Raw genomic sequence first — 14,230 nt, forward strand, 5'->3', positions numbered from 1 at the left:
TGATGGAGTCGCATCTACAGAGTCATCAGTGAAAACACAAGAGCCCTATACTTAATACAATGTTTATCGTTTATGGGTATTTCAGTGGCACAGATAAGATAAATAAAGATATAATTTAATTTATAATTTAATTTATAAACATATAATAATAATCTGCTTTGAATAATAATTTGTCTGATAGTTTTTTTTCAACAACAAAAATAAATTACCTTGTAAAAAAATGCTTTAAATAACATCTACTCCTCCATTTTTGAAAAATCCATAACCTATAAATATGCAAACATATTTTTAACAGCTGGACACACATCTCGTGTGTGTCTCCACTAAAAAAGTCCATTCTTAGTGTGCACTGGAGGTTTCCACTCCAAACGACTCCTGCTCATACTGTACATGCCTTAACCTCAGAGAAACTGAAGGTCAAACATCTAAGTCAAGGAACTATTAGCAAAACACAAATTTTAACATGCAACCTGAAATGTGTTACCTGACTGAAGTCAGTTCAGTGGCCGGCATCAAAGACATGTGTATAGTGGTGTTGTGAACCCTGCAGAGAAAATGTGCATAGTACTGTTACACATAACAACAAACATATGGTTTGATATTCTACAGTGAGTTTGAATGTTTGAATACATGTTTCACTACAAGATGTGTATACTCTTCCATCGAGTGTCTTTATGTTTACTTGCATGCACTTGAGTATCTCACCTGATGGCGTGTATATTGCTGCTGAGGTCCAGACAGCGACACACCAAATGAAGAGCCTCTTCAGATCTGATCCAAGACTCCTCAATACTGACAAGGAAGAGAGAGTGTAATACTGCTCACTATTTCAACAATATTATTCAGCAGTTCATTCAGCTATTAGGACAGAAACACACAGATGTGTTTAGCCATGCCAAAAAAAAAATCCGGACTCCATGCTGATCAAAAGTAAAGCTAAAGAAATAAAGGGCAAAGATAATCAAAGCTCCACCTGTCACTATAAGATTACAGAAGGAATACTGATGCAACTTCCTCTGCGGATAATAAGTTAGTACTGTTAAAAAGGAAGAAACAAGCTTCAGCAAAATGTTCCAACATCTGTTGTGACAAAAGCTGGTTGACACTTCCCTTTAGGAGCAAATGGCCCATGCTACATGAACTGTAATCTTTCTCACCTGACACTGAATCCTCTCTGAATTCTGTTCAGCAGTATCACAAAGTCTTCAATCCAATCTGATTTCAGCAAATTGTTCTTGAACCTGTGAACCAACCACAGAGTAATATTGATTTTCACCTGACACATGTAGTGTCAGTCAGTCACGTCTTTATTCAGTAGATGCCCTGCTGATAAATTTCTATAAGCACCGTCCTTACATAAAATATACCTTGAAGCAAAAATAAACATATTCACCTATGCATTTTTAGATGCATCTATTAGTTTTTGAGAGGGTTTCATAAGAAATTTCCTTCTTATATTTCACAGTATGTTCCCTATAAACAAGTTATCCTTCAACAGAAGTTGAACCATGAAAGTCACCAAAGCTGGAATTACAAGGTTTTTTTAAAAGATATTTTATCAACATCCAAATAATAATATGTGCATTATAGTTATAGAGAAGCTTTTCATATGATGAGAGCTACAGTACTGAATGTTCTGAACATGGAGGTGCACTTACTCTAGTTTGGTTGGACGTGGACAGGCAGACACAATTTCTGCTAATCTGACCAAATGGTCATGTTCCAAACTACTCTCTCTGACACTGGCAGAAAAGGTGGAAAGGGAGAGAGCAAACAAAGAGTAACTCAACACAAGAGGAACATTCAAAGGGATATGCTTTCTAAATCATGAATGCAATCCGCACTGAAACCTTTTAACCACCTTACCTGACAACAAACTGTCTGCAAAGAATGCTAACAATCAGTGCTCTGACCTATTCTGGCATTAATTGTGCCACCATGTGATGATAACATATTGGGAAATTGTGTGCTTGTTTTGGCTGACACTGAACTTTGCCACTTTTCCACATCTGTTTTCCATCTGTCAATGATTGGTCAACGTTTAGAGATTTAAACAGTGTGGAAAGTTATTGTAAGTTCTGGCATATGGGGTACAAGATGAGGAACAACTCATATACCATGTTCCATACATCAAAGGGGCATAGTGGTATTGTGGTTATCACCCACGTGCGTGGTTATCAACAAGTGCTTATAATGTTGTGGTACTAGATTCTCGCCCTACCTCAGAGATTTTTCACAACCTCCATCTTGTGTAAACCAGATGAGACACCTCTCCTCTTCTCCCAAACTACCAGCAGACATCGGAAGTGGAGTCCATGGACAAAGAGACAGACAAGAATGAGTGCTTCATTCATTAAAGTTTTTTAATGCTTTCAACAACTGATTTAATTGCTTTTGTTTGGTTCCTTTGTTCACTCATTTGCACAATGCACAGACTCACCCGACTTCTACACCAGAGATGTTATCACAGGTACTCAGCGCACTGGCCACATCCAACAGCCCTTGGTGTGTCAGGCTATTGTTACTCAAACTGTGGATGAACACACAAGACATTAAAGACCAGAAAAGTGTTACTAAACTTCACTATAAGTTAAATCATTATACATATAAAAAACTATAAATCACATAACAAACAAAACATTAAAAAATCAACCAAAGGAATTTGAGAAATGTAAGGCCTAAAAATCCTGTAGGCATGTAGTATGGCTCTGGCTGAAAAGACTGAAAATATGTCCAGGTTGTAATTAGCAGAAAATTGACTAAATGCTTAAATTTTATAAATATTCGAAATAAAATAGGGATCAACCAAATTTCCCATCTACTTTATTGTTAACAAGCACCTTCATTAAAAAAAGTATTTTTTACTGTTTCTTTTGTTCTATACAGGGGCTAAAAATTAACACAGAACTGAAAAAGGGGCACATCAGCGTTTCATAACACGTATCTTACTTGACATAGCTGGTGATTTTGAGCATTGGTAGAGAATCCACAACAACCTTCACTCCTGCATCGCTCAGTTGGTTACTTGATAAACTGCAGTCAAAAGAAAGAATATCTCAGCATCCATACCAATAGTGTGTAACTAAGTACTGCTAAGTACTGGTATATGCACATGGGTGTGCAATTATGTATAAGTAAGTGAGTGTGTGTGTGAGTGTGTGTGTGTGTGTGTGTTTGTGAGGCACATACTCCAAGTCAGACAGCTGGGGACCTTGCTGTAGGATCTCGAGCAGTTGGTCCAAGTTGTCTCCGTTCAGGCTAAAATGATTTAACCTGTGTGCATGCAGTCAGTCAGACAGACAGGGAGACAATACATTAGGGCATTAGGTTAGATAGTCACAGCCAGCTCTGATCAGTACTGTTTGCTGATTGCAAAAAACAGGTCACTCATAATAAGGTAATCAATTACTTCTAGTTTTTCTTCAGGCCATTTCTCTCTCTTCTATGATTGATCATAAACTGCATAAATAATGTGCAATAGGATCTAGTTTTGACTTTTGGTGACTTTCAATGACTGACAGCAAAATGTAAAGTTGACAGCAAACACTAAAATAAAAATGTTAACGGCTTTTTACTGTTTGAGAAATTGCAAATTTGCTGCCAAGTTCCGTCTACGGTTGTGGCAGAAGGCACTTTCCCCCAGGGCTGGCAGAGTTTTAAGATACTTACTACAGATAGTTTAGATACATACTGAATGACTTACACTGGCAGTCAGACTGAAAGAGAAACTAGAAGAAGCAAGATCTGATATGATGCAAGTAATGCTTGACAAGTGGCAAACTGAGCAGTCTGAAAAACAAACGCCCCAAAAGTTTCTTTCGGTATACCAGTAGACAGTGCTGATGGCACTGCCAATGGCTGATCACAAACCTGCAGCTGGCTTGTTCTGATTTCACACGGTCAAAATGGATGAAGGATTCAGTCTGAGACCTGAAGAAGAGTTCAATCAGTATTTAGGAAAAACATTATCAGTAACAGAGAACAACAAATGACAGAATTAGTTCCCTGATTATAATTACTCCTAATTGTAGACAGAAAAAAAGGTCAAACTTTGACTTTCAACTTTCCTGTGTTGCATCTATTAAGATGTACCCTGTACCTGAGCTCCACTGAGGTGACTCGCTGACTGGCGGTCAAACAACTGACCAGCATCAGTGCTCCGGTGGTGGATGTGCTGCTGTAGCTAACACTGTGGAAGAAGAGGGTAGGGTTGGTTCAAATGAGAAGATAATCATATTACAGTAGTTATTGATAAAAAAACAACAAACAAATATCTTTAAGGGTCGTGTTTCTAATTTAACTGTATAGTAACTTTTTGTGATATTTCTTTTATGCATGACAGCGACTTTTTGTGTGGTGACGCTGGCAACAGATTAAAGTATTTTCCGTCAAATCCTTGACACCCCAGAGGTAGTAGCTCAAACTAGGCCGCCGCTTTTGGATCTCAAAGGTAAAGGTGTTTTTTATTTACTTTACATTAAAGCGTCATGCTTTGTTAAAATACTGGTGTCAAGGGTTTCAGCTGCGAATCATCCAACTTGAAATTGTCTATCTCCGATCACTATTATTTTGCTACCCGAGATGCTCAATATTATACATCAGATGTAAAAAAATAAGACTGTGTCCACAGACAACTGATACCCTGTACAGATTTTTGAACTAATAATGAAACAAAATAAACTGCATTATTCATTCTCACACGCTAATCAGTTCATGCATGTGTACTTACTTGAGTCTCAGCAGCGACGTCATCTTTGGCAGGGCTTTCAGCAGATTCTCGACAGCCTCATCTATCAATGAGCTGTGAGACAAACTGACACAAACATAAACGTATATTCATGTCTACCTGTTGGGTTATAATCTTGAAATGATAATGTGCGGACACACAGCAAGTAAACTTACTCTAACTCAAAATCGTAGCAACACTTGACCAATGTTCTACATAGTGTGGTTATACAAGACGGCAGGAGTCTGCTGTTGTTTATCCTACAGCATAAAAGAAGATCATTTATATGTATTTTAACATCAAAGTAATGACTTGTGGTAAACTGTCAGTTAGTTGGAAGCATCTTTTTCAGCTTACAGTACCTGAACATCTTCAGCTGCTGTTTGTCCTCACTAAAAAAGAGCACAGAATTATTTTATTAACCGACAAATGAAGATGCAGACAGTGGCATCCAGATGTGCGGAGGTTTTCGGAGATGCAGCTTTTCTACCTTTTGTCAGGGCAGAACTTCAGGATCACCTGCTCTCTGCCTTCATCACTGTAAAACCAACAGGACAATGTCAGTTTAACAGTGTGCACAATTTAACACCAATTTACAGTTAACTAGACCACTGTCCCACCAATTAATTAATTTCTATGGCATATATACCGTAAGTGTGTTTTAACACATAAATGAGCTGTTGAGCACCATTTGTCAGCTGTCGCAGTTCTAACTGGCATCTCGCTACGTTGGCAAAACAGGTGCTCACTCTGTTGCTGCTCTAATGAAATCATTGAATGCCTAACATGTACAACAAAGAGTACCTGATGTGAATTTGTGTTAGGCTGTCATGGGAGCACAAAGCACGGGCCAGCATCACCACTCCTTCCATGCTGATCCCATTGTTACTGGCACTGAAAAAAACACACATAAAACAATGAGGGGAAGGACTTAATTTAGCTCTAAATAAGCCATTTATACTGAATAATGCCCCGGGGTAAACACAGTAGCTGCTAGCATTGACACATTACGTTTGGAAGCTTTTGGTGAGAATATAACTGCCCTACTTTTGCCAGTGAACCAAGATTAGATCAGCTCTGTCTAACACGGTACAGAGTCTTATCTTTTCTTTAAAACGCTTCTCTTCCTCCTATCTCAAGAAAGAAACCAAGACTGATAATTCTGCGGCCAAGATCACTCATTCTTATGAAATGTACATTATGCAACCTTACAGTATATTAGGGGTTTGCTATAAACATCACAAGTAAAGTATAAGATTTTTAAAATAGTTTTGAATTTTGGTCTTTAGTCATTGTGTCATAATTTTGTCTTACTTGATCTCCTGGATGCTACTCAGACAAGGCAGGACCTCCAACACTTTCCTCAGACCTTTGTTGCCTAAACAGTTACTGGAAATGCTGACAGACAAGAACGAGGGGTTAAATAAAGAGTCCAACATGGGTAGAAACAGAAGAGATGCACAAAACATAAACACAGGGCAAAATATCACAAATATAACATTGCATTGTAACTGATGGCCACATCATACTCTGGCGATTGAATGGAATTGCGTAACATGAAAGGTCAGTAGAGAATGATGTCCCAGCAGACACCGGATTTCAACACAAATTTGCAAATGTAGAAGGACCAGACACAGACACTGGAGAACACAAAGTATGTCAGTGTTCATTTTAGCTTGGCAGTTATCTGGACACAAACAGTACACAGCAGTATGGAGTACAGTATATCTATGCTTCAGGTTGTATAAGTTACTGTTACAGGCTGATAAATGCTTAACCCCTTGACGCCAATTGACGCGAATTTGCATCATACCTCTTCCTTGCAGACTGCAAGCCAAAATAGCACATGGATTCCCGCAATGCCTGTTGGTGCATATTCAATACGAACCTAGGAACCTTTTGCAAGCCCTGGTTTCTCATTTATGCCTTTTGTCGCTAATTTGCATCATACCTACACATACCTGAATTTATATCTTTCCTATGTTCTAAAGACAAATTAACAATCTTCACTCAATTTAACATCAGCTTGAAAGCAAATGAAAACACAAATAATTGTTTTTTTTATTGATCGTAAAAAAATTCAGGCGTTAAGGGGTTAAATGCTTGGTTTTTCGATGGTGTTTTTGTGTATCTTACTCCAGCAAAGTGAGATCAGAGGAGGTTCCCAAACTCCTCCACACTTTCTCCAGATCAGCAGGCAGCAGACCACAGCACCTGAGACTAACAGAGGCAACAGCTCCACGATTACCACCATCATCACCAGTTATACCAATATTCAGTCACATAAAGACATAAAATAAAGCCCGCCCTCCTCAAAAATGTGTTTCGCTTATAGTTGCTTTGCTTGTAATTTGAGCTTCGCTGTGCAGAATGAAGGATGTGCAGAGTTTGACACTGGAAGGCTGTTTTCACATGCATCTGCAAGTGGGAAAGTTTCTCTGCACTTAACACAGAGCTTACAGTTTAACACCTTTTAGGTACAATTGTTGTACAGCATGCAACTTAAAAAAGTGTGATGTGGAAACTGGTTTTTACCTCCAGTTGACACATGCTGAGAATGGACTTGGACGGCATCATGTTGCTAGTAGCTAAACTTTTGAAATTAATCATGTTTGCATTTAACTAAAAAGGAGTAAATGCCAAAAAGATATTTTTTACATATCTAGAGGGGAACATTCGTATTATCGATATCAATGTCATCTCTCTTAACTCGATCTGTACTTGAATTACAAACACACATGAACAATCCTCCCCGTTTAACAAATAAAACAGCTTTTTTCTTAGTTAACACTTTTGAATGATCACTCTCTCTCTCTCTCTCTCTCCAAATTAATTATTATTAATTGCACCAGGATGCTCTCAAAATACTGTTTCATCATATGTTATACAAATAAAAAAAAAGAAATAACGTAATACATACCAGAGTGTTTTAGATATTTCATTTGCAGGTTTTTCTCTGCCTCCAGGAAACACGACAGACACCTGCACAGGGCTCTGTAGTCTGAAGGAACAGCAGTGGTTAAACAACTATTTAAGAATTAAGTGAAGTAATGGGGCTTTTAATTTCTAAACATGTTTCATAACAAAGCAGAAAGCAGTGAAATGATGAAAAATTGTGGCAAACTGACTGTTGCTGACTGTTTTACACATTGACACAAGTGTTGCAGAAGAATGGGACGACTGTCCTGCCTGATGTAAGTAATGATAAGTATGCATTTGTTAGTCCAGTATATTTAAAGGTGAATGTATGTGTGCATTTATAGTATGCGATGCACATTAGAGGTGTGTTTCTACCTGATATGAAGTTCTGTCACAGCGGGACAATCACACAGCAGAGCAGTGAGAATCACCAAACCCTCCACTGAAGAGCAGCTGTCATTCACACTGAAAAGAGACGTCAACAAACTGCTGCTAATCAATTCTTACAGATGCTGAACACCGTTTTATGCACTTGCCTAATCCTTAATAACTAAAAAGTAAATAGTGTATTTGATGTCTTTGTGATATTTTTTAGATAGCGAGGTAAAATAGAGAACAGCAAAATGGCATATTGTGTAGCAAAAGTAGTGTAGTAAAAATCTATCATATGCAGGATACACGCAGCTTTATGTCGTTTTTATATGATGTCCTTTGTGATAGATAGTTTGGTAATCCAGTCTTACATGATCTTTTTGGTGACTTCGATCTTTGGCAAAACCTGAGTGAGCGTCCTCAGTGTTTCCACATCCCACTGGCCTCCAGACAGACTAGAGTGTACACACACACACACACACACACACACACACACACACACACATAGATATTTATTTTATTTACAGTTGATTTGAATAAATAGGTACTATCAGTGGAACTAGAGTTCACTGTCTGATGCTCTGGTGACAAAAACAAGGAAGTGACGGATGCTCGCAATGTGTCACTTTGGATAAAATAATAATCAGAATCAGCTTTTATTGCCAGGAATGTGTGCACATTGCATATAAGTCTGTTTCGGCGTGTTGTATCATTGGTAGAGGGTTCTATAAATCTGAATAGGTGTATTTAGGGTTACGTACTCCAGATCAGACAAGGCTGGGCAACGTGCCAGTGCCTCTGTAAGTTTTTGCATCTCAGGCTCGCTCCATTTCTGGTTCAACAAGCTGCAGAACAAATGGCACAACGAGACAACGAGATTACATCTTAGTAACATTAAAAAAGTTTGAATCTAATGCAAATCAATCGGCACATGAGCTAAACTGACTTAATTAGTACAGCAATGGTTCTGTATTCATATATTCAGAGGCCGTTTCTGGTCAAGATGTACTTTTAAAAAAAAGGCAAGGTAAACGCAGCTTGAAGCAAAATTCTTCAAGGAAACTAGTTAGCAAGAGAAGTAAGATCTGGAAAGTGGTCAACATTTGATAAGAGGTGTTATTGTCTTACCTGATTGTTGGTTCAGATTTAGTTTTATGGCTGCAGAGGGGAATAAAGAATGACAATGCCCCAACAATGTTATTCAAAGACACACTTCAGGGTTAATAACTGGTTTGGATTTACTCATTGTGTTTATTTAACCATTAAACTCACCCCTTCAAATCAGAGTTTTGGAAGAATGTTACTGTCACGTCCTTCGTGCCACTGCAAAAATAAAAAACAACAAGTTGAAAAGCAAATAACAGTTTTGTTTGTTACAGTTTTTTTTTACCTTTATTTGATTCCTCTGGGGTCTATAAAGTAAAGTAAGTTTGGAAGTGACCAGTCTGAGGTGTACAGTCACCAAGATCCCATGATGGAGAGTCTGAACGGTCTCTGTGTTAAATCACAGGAAAATAACGATGCCTGTAACATAGTTGGCACTGTGTATGTGTGTGGTCATACTCGGCGTAAACGTGCTGGATGTTGAAACATGAAGACATCTTCCCAATGAGATAGTCCAACGCTTCCAGAGAGCTGTTATTTCGACCCAGCCTGCAAGGCACACACACAGACACACATATTACTCCTGTGCTCTGAATCAGCAAAAAGCCAACAACATCTTGAGACATTGTGGTTATTCAAAAATAGCATCTCGTGTACTTACACTACTGAGACCAGTCTTGGTAGCTTGGGAAAAACATCGGCTATGTGTTTGATCCCTTCGTCTTTCAGGTTGTTGTCACTCAGACTGTGACAGGGGGAAAAAAAGAGCTTGGTGTCAAATCTAAAACATATATTAGGTACCGGGGCTCAGCAGCCATATTTAGCAAGAAACGCAACAAAAATTATGCTGCAGCAAATGTACTTGATTTCAGTGATGTCTGGACAGTTCTGTAGAGCAGAGGCCAAACTAGCGGCTCCTGTGGCAGTCAGACTGGCGCCACAAAACCTTGAGGAGACAAAGTCAAAAATCAACAAAGAACATTTAAAGTACACATCTCTGTAGAAGCTAGATATGAAATTAAGAGAGATTCAAAAGTAAGACTGTGGGGTGGGGGAGTAAGAAAAATAAAAGCAACAATTTGAATCTTACTCTAGTTTTCTCAGGGTTGTGAATTTTGGCAAAACGGAGGACAACTTCTCTGCGAACTTGTCGCCATACTTGCGGCTGCGAAAACTGAAGGCACACAAGCAGTTAAAAACAACACGCATCATTCATAATGAAACCTGCCTTAATGTTTCATTAGAATCAGAGACTCCAAGAAATATGTCAGATTTATTAGACAGAAAAAAGGAAATGTCACGGATATTAAACAAGAAAAATTCATCTGCTGGTTACTAACTTCTATACATTTCATATGGGTGAGAATATATTCATGTGCAGTAAGCATGGTATAACTAACTTCCTGTTGTTGTCAGAGAGAGTCTGCTTTCTTATTTTTGCAGCTCAGTCTGTGTCCTGGCCCGTTTCGTTTTAGGCACCTTCTGGCTTTACTGTTTATTGTTTTATGTTTGAGGCATCAGTTTTCATCTCTTTGCACTTGAGTCCAGGCTACTGTATGTCTACTTGCTCTGCCAACCACAGGGACACAGCCGGATACAGAGTGCTTCAGTCAGTTTCACAACAGGTGGCCAATTAGCAGAGGAATGTCAAAGGCAAAGCAGCAGCTCTTTTCGCATTCACTGACGCTGTTCAACTGCTCTCTCAGCGTCCACAAGCTAAACACCTGTTATCGGATTCTTGACAAATCAACACTATTCGCCCCACCACACACCACGCCGCTGGTCATAGGGGTGGTTCTTAGCCTCACGTGTCATTTTGCACATTGTATTTTGCACCCGCACTTCACATGACTCATGGCCTCCCATGCAGAGACAGCCCCCTCAAGATAGACAGGTGTGTATTTAGGTGTTGTTTTGACTTACCAGAGGTTGTGAATGTACTGACACCTGGGCAGGACATCTAAACACTCAAGCTCCATTGAGCATGCTCCAAAGTCCAATCCGATGCCATTATCACCTACTGAGTTTACTACAAAAGCCAGAGCATCAATATCATTAGGTAATAGCCGGATGTTGCGCAGCTCCAGCGTTGGCCTCGTACCCACCACCTGCTTAGCCAGTTGGTGGTCCTGGCTCTCTTGGACACAGTGGCAAAGCTCCAATATCTGGGAAGACGCAAGGAGAAACGATCAGTGAGGAAGGAAACACAGAGAATGGTTAAAAAATAATATACATTCTGTACAGTTAAATTATACATGCAGGATTCACTTCAGTTCATAGTCTACCTTTGGTCCAGTTAGCGTGTTGCTGTGACAGAGCTTTTTAAGCAGTTTTAGTACAAGGGCTTGCCGTTTTTGGACCCAACTTTGGCCTGTTCCACCAGAGGTCCTGGCTAATTGTACTAAGGCTTTAGTGCAGTGTGGGGAAGCCAGACCACATACATACAGGTGCAGGGAGTCAGTAAAGACTGTCCTTTGGTCTGACTTGGTCGTCCAGCGGGTTTTCAGGCTGAATCTGAGAGAGCAATGGGGAGGAGGATAGAGCAAAGATTTGGTAAAAACAAAACCCTTTTTATAATAAAGAAACCCTGACAAGTGGAATAGTCTTGTTGACTTGTCTTTAAAATTGGGGTTTAACATCTTTTTAGCCCCTAGTTGATTAGTAAAGTAGCAGCAAAAAAACTCCCTCTGCAAAGAAAACATTAGTAAGAGCAGAAAATAAAATAAACTGATAATATAATTTATAATGTGACTATACATACAGATTGAGTGACCCTGCCACCCCAACCCACCAACCACATCTGCGTACGGGCTTCCACAGCTGTGGACTTTACGGTTTGCATCAGCATACTGTATTTCTGTCCGCCTTCTGGGGGGGAAGGTCAGACATATTTCAGTGTGTTCAACTTACATGGCTCCTCTTGCGTCCATGGAAAGGTTATTCCTGGCATTGAGTGTGACTCCTCAGCACACTAATGATTTAGGTGAGGTAAGGGAATTCAGTTTAGATAGTTTTTTAATATGATGGAATGTAACTACGTAAATTTACTCGTGAACAAATTTCATGTACTTGTGCTTTACTCGATTATTCTACCTCATACTTCTACTCTATTTCTACACTCTTCAGAGGGATATATTGTATTTTTTACAGGTACAACATTCATTTGACAGCTTTAGCACTTTAAAAACTTTACTTTAAAAATTAAGATTTTTGCTAACAAAACATATGAAGAGCTTTTAAAATATGATGCTTTGTTATAAATGAAACTACTGTACAAAACAATATATGCATGTGCAGCAACACGATTTCACTGTTTAACCAACTACAACAATAAAATTCAGCTTTCATTAATGCATAAATAATAATTTAATAATGATAAATCTGTATAATAACATAACAGTCACAGGAGACATTTTTCTGCACTCAGTACTTACTTTGATACTTTAAGTAATTTTTTCTGATTATACATACATACTTTTAAATCTTTTCTGTCTATAAAATTTCCACTACCCTTTTCTTGTAATGTCGTGTTTTTACAGTGTGGTATATGCACAAGGATCTGAATACTTCCTCTATCGCCGATTTGATCTTTCATCTTGACTTGGTTACAGGCCTCTATTTTAGTAGGAGTGCACACACTGCTGGTGTTAACTTGACCTGAAAAGAGTCCTTCCTGTCTCTTTGGTAGTAGAACAGACCGTACAGTACATATGTGGGTGAACAGGTGCAAACAGATGGAGTTTCATTTAAATGAGACAGTGCAAAGCTGTTGGGTCATATAGTACATGCTGCACCGTAAATATGTGTATTTTTCCATTAGGTCACTCAGCTGGTAAGTAGGTAATGTTGTGTAATGTAAAAAAAAGAGCTGTAGTTAATTGTAATTATAAATGACTGCATGCTCAGGGCTGAGCACAGTGCGCTTGTTACTGTGAGGGGCATGAACTTTATTTGGCTTCTAATAGGGGTGGCGGGGTTCTCAGAAAAAATCTGAGAAGACTGTAGTCACCTTGACAAATACAACAGTGTTCCTTCTGAAGTGACTTCTGTGAAGTTTCCTACCTGTTCTTGAGCTGCGTGTCACTCACATCCTTACTGGTCATGATTCGGAGTGCAGCTAAAAACTCCTGTACTGTCAGATGAATGAAGCTATAGGAGTTGACAAGCGCCCCATCCTCACGTCTGTGCTCGACCTACCAAGAAGATATAGATGAATGTGTTATTCATTATGTCAATTCATTATGTCAATAGCGAGACCGACTCTTAACATCAACATTGTCCAGAGGGTGATGTCAGAGTAACATACAGTTTATGAAAAGTTTTATCATTTTATGAGCATGAAAGTGTTAAGAGATTTAGCATAGCATACCTACATGTTTTTTTTGTGTGTGAGGATGTGCAAGCAGAAAGGGGAATATACTACACCACCTGTAAGTTTTTATGATATCACCAAAGTTTTTACAGTTTGTTCTCTGGGGACCACGAATGTCAATGTTGCCATAACATATGAATCATAACAAAAAATCTTTGTTTTGAGATCAGTGAAGGAGAAAGTAGCCATTTCCTTTCCAGTTATTTATAAAAATGTGCAAAGGTTCATTTGAAGGAGCCAGGCCACATAATAAATGGAGTAGCCACTTGCTAATCTCAATCTATTTTTGACAACCAGTTCACTAATCCCCATCACCAATCAGACAGCATAACTCCTTCCACTCCTACATTGCTGTTCTTACCTAACAATTTGTGGGCATGCTTCAAAGTCAAATCGGACGCCATTATAACGCCCACCCCCCACCCCACCTAAAAAAAAACAATACAGCTTGCACACCCACAGATATGTGAAGAACATTCACACAACTATCTCTGACCTTTGAGAGGAGGCCTGTCCTGATTGAAAACTCCAAAACGTCCGGAGAAATGTCTTCTTCCATGAACAGGATCTTACTGCCCTCTAAGCCTTTCCATGCCACCTGAGTCAGCTCACACAACTCAGATTGCCTGAGAGTGGTCAGCTCACACAGAGCGCTGCACAATAAGACAGAAAACAAATTAATTAATTTGCATCGGATCACAATTTAACTTGCAGCAGCATTTGCTGCAATGGTACAT

At 39.0% G+C, this 14,230-nt stretch overlaps 1 protein-coding gene across 1 annotated transcript in view; it reads right to left on the minus strand.

The window, feature by feature from the left end:
* Positions 1 to 14,230, minus strand: part of nlrc5 (NLR family, CARD domain containing 5) — a 38,897-nt gene that overhangs the window by 13,058 nt on the left and 11,609 nt on the right. Inside the window, exons 10-40 of the mRNA XM_046037624.1 lie at positions 13,990 to 14,146; positions 13,184 to 13,314; positions 11,407 to 11,635; positions 11,045 to 11,286; positions 10,212 to 10,295; positions 9,984 to 10,067; positions 9,783 to 9,866; positions 9,581 to 9,670; positions 9,290 to 9,340; positions 9,146 to 9,175; positions 8,779 to 8,862; positions 8,389 to 8,472; positions 8,021 to 8,110; positions 7,647 to 7,727; positions 6,863 to 6,946; positions 6,041 to 6,124; positions 5,531 to 5,620; positions 5,217 to 5,264; positions 5,089 to 5,118; positions 4,903 to 4,986; positions 4,730 to 4,813; positions 4,100 to 4,189; positions 3,871 to 3,930; positions 3,190 to 3,273; positions 2,950 to 3,033; positions 2,441 to 2,530; positions 2,222 to 2,287; positions 1,659 to 1,742; positions 1,158 to 1,241; positions 706 to 792; positions 485 to 544 (exon numbers count right to left, since the gene is read on the minus strand). Coding sequence (XP_045893580.1) covers positions 485 to 544; positions 706 to 792; positions 1,158 to 1,241; positions 1,659 to 1,742; positions 2,222 to 2,287; positions 2,441 to 2,530; positions 2,950 to 3,033; positions 3,190 to 3,273; positions 3,871 to 3,930; positions 4,100 to 4,189; positions 4,730 to 4,813; positions 4,903 to 4,986; positions 5,089 to 5,118; positions 5,217 to 5,264; positions 5,531 to 5,620; positions 6,041 to 6,124; positions 6,863 to 6,946; positions 7,647 to 7,727; positions 8,021 to 8,110; positions 8,389 to 8,472; positions 8,779 to 8,862; positions 9,146 to 9,175; positions 9,290 to 9,340; positions 9,581 to 9,670; positions 9,783 to 9,866; positions 9,984 to 10,067; positions 10,212 to 10,295; positions 11,045 to 11,286; positions 11,407 to 11,635; positions 13,184 to 13,314; positions 13,990 to 14,146 — 2,814 coding nt within the window. The remainder of the gene's footprint in view (positions 1 to 484; positions 545 to 705; positions 793 to 1,157; positions 1,242 to 1,658; positions 1,743 to 2,221; positions 2,288 to 2,440; positions 2,531 to 2,949; positions 3,034 to 3,189; positions 3,274 to 3,870; positions 3,931 to 4,099; positions 4,190 to 4,729; positions 4,814 to 4,902; positions 4,987 to 5,088; positions 5,119 to 5,216; positions 5,265 to 5,530; positions 5,621 to 6,040; positions 6,125 to 6,862; positions 6,947 to 7,646; positions 7,728 to 8,020; positions 8,111 to 8,388; positions 8,473 to 8,778; positions 8,863 to 9,145; positions 9,176 to 9,289; positions 9,341 to 9,580; positions 9,671 to 9,782; positions 9,867 to 9,983; positions 10,068 to 10,211; positions 10,296 to 11,044; positions 11,287 to 11,406; positions 11,636 to 13,183; positions 13,315 to 13,989; positions 14,147 to 14,230) is intronic.

Source organism: Micropterus dolomieu, linkage group LG22 (assembly GCF_021292245.1).
Source record: "Micropterus dolomieu isolate WLL.071019.BEF.003 ecotype Adirondacks linkage group LG22, ASM2129224v1, whole genome shotgun sequence".
NCBI lineage: Eukaryota > Metazoa > Chordata > Actinopteri > Centrarchiformes > Centrarchidae > Micropterus > Micropterus dolomieu.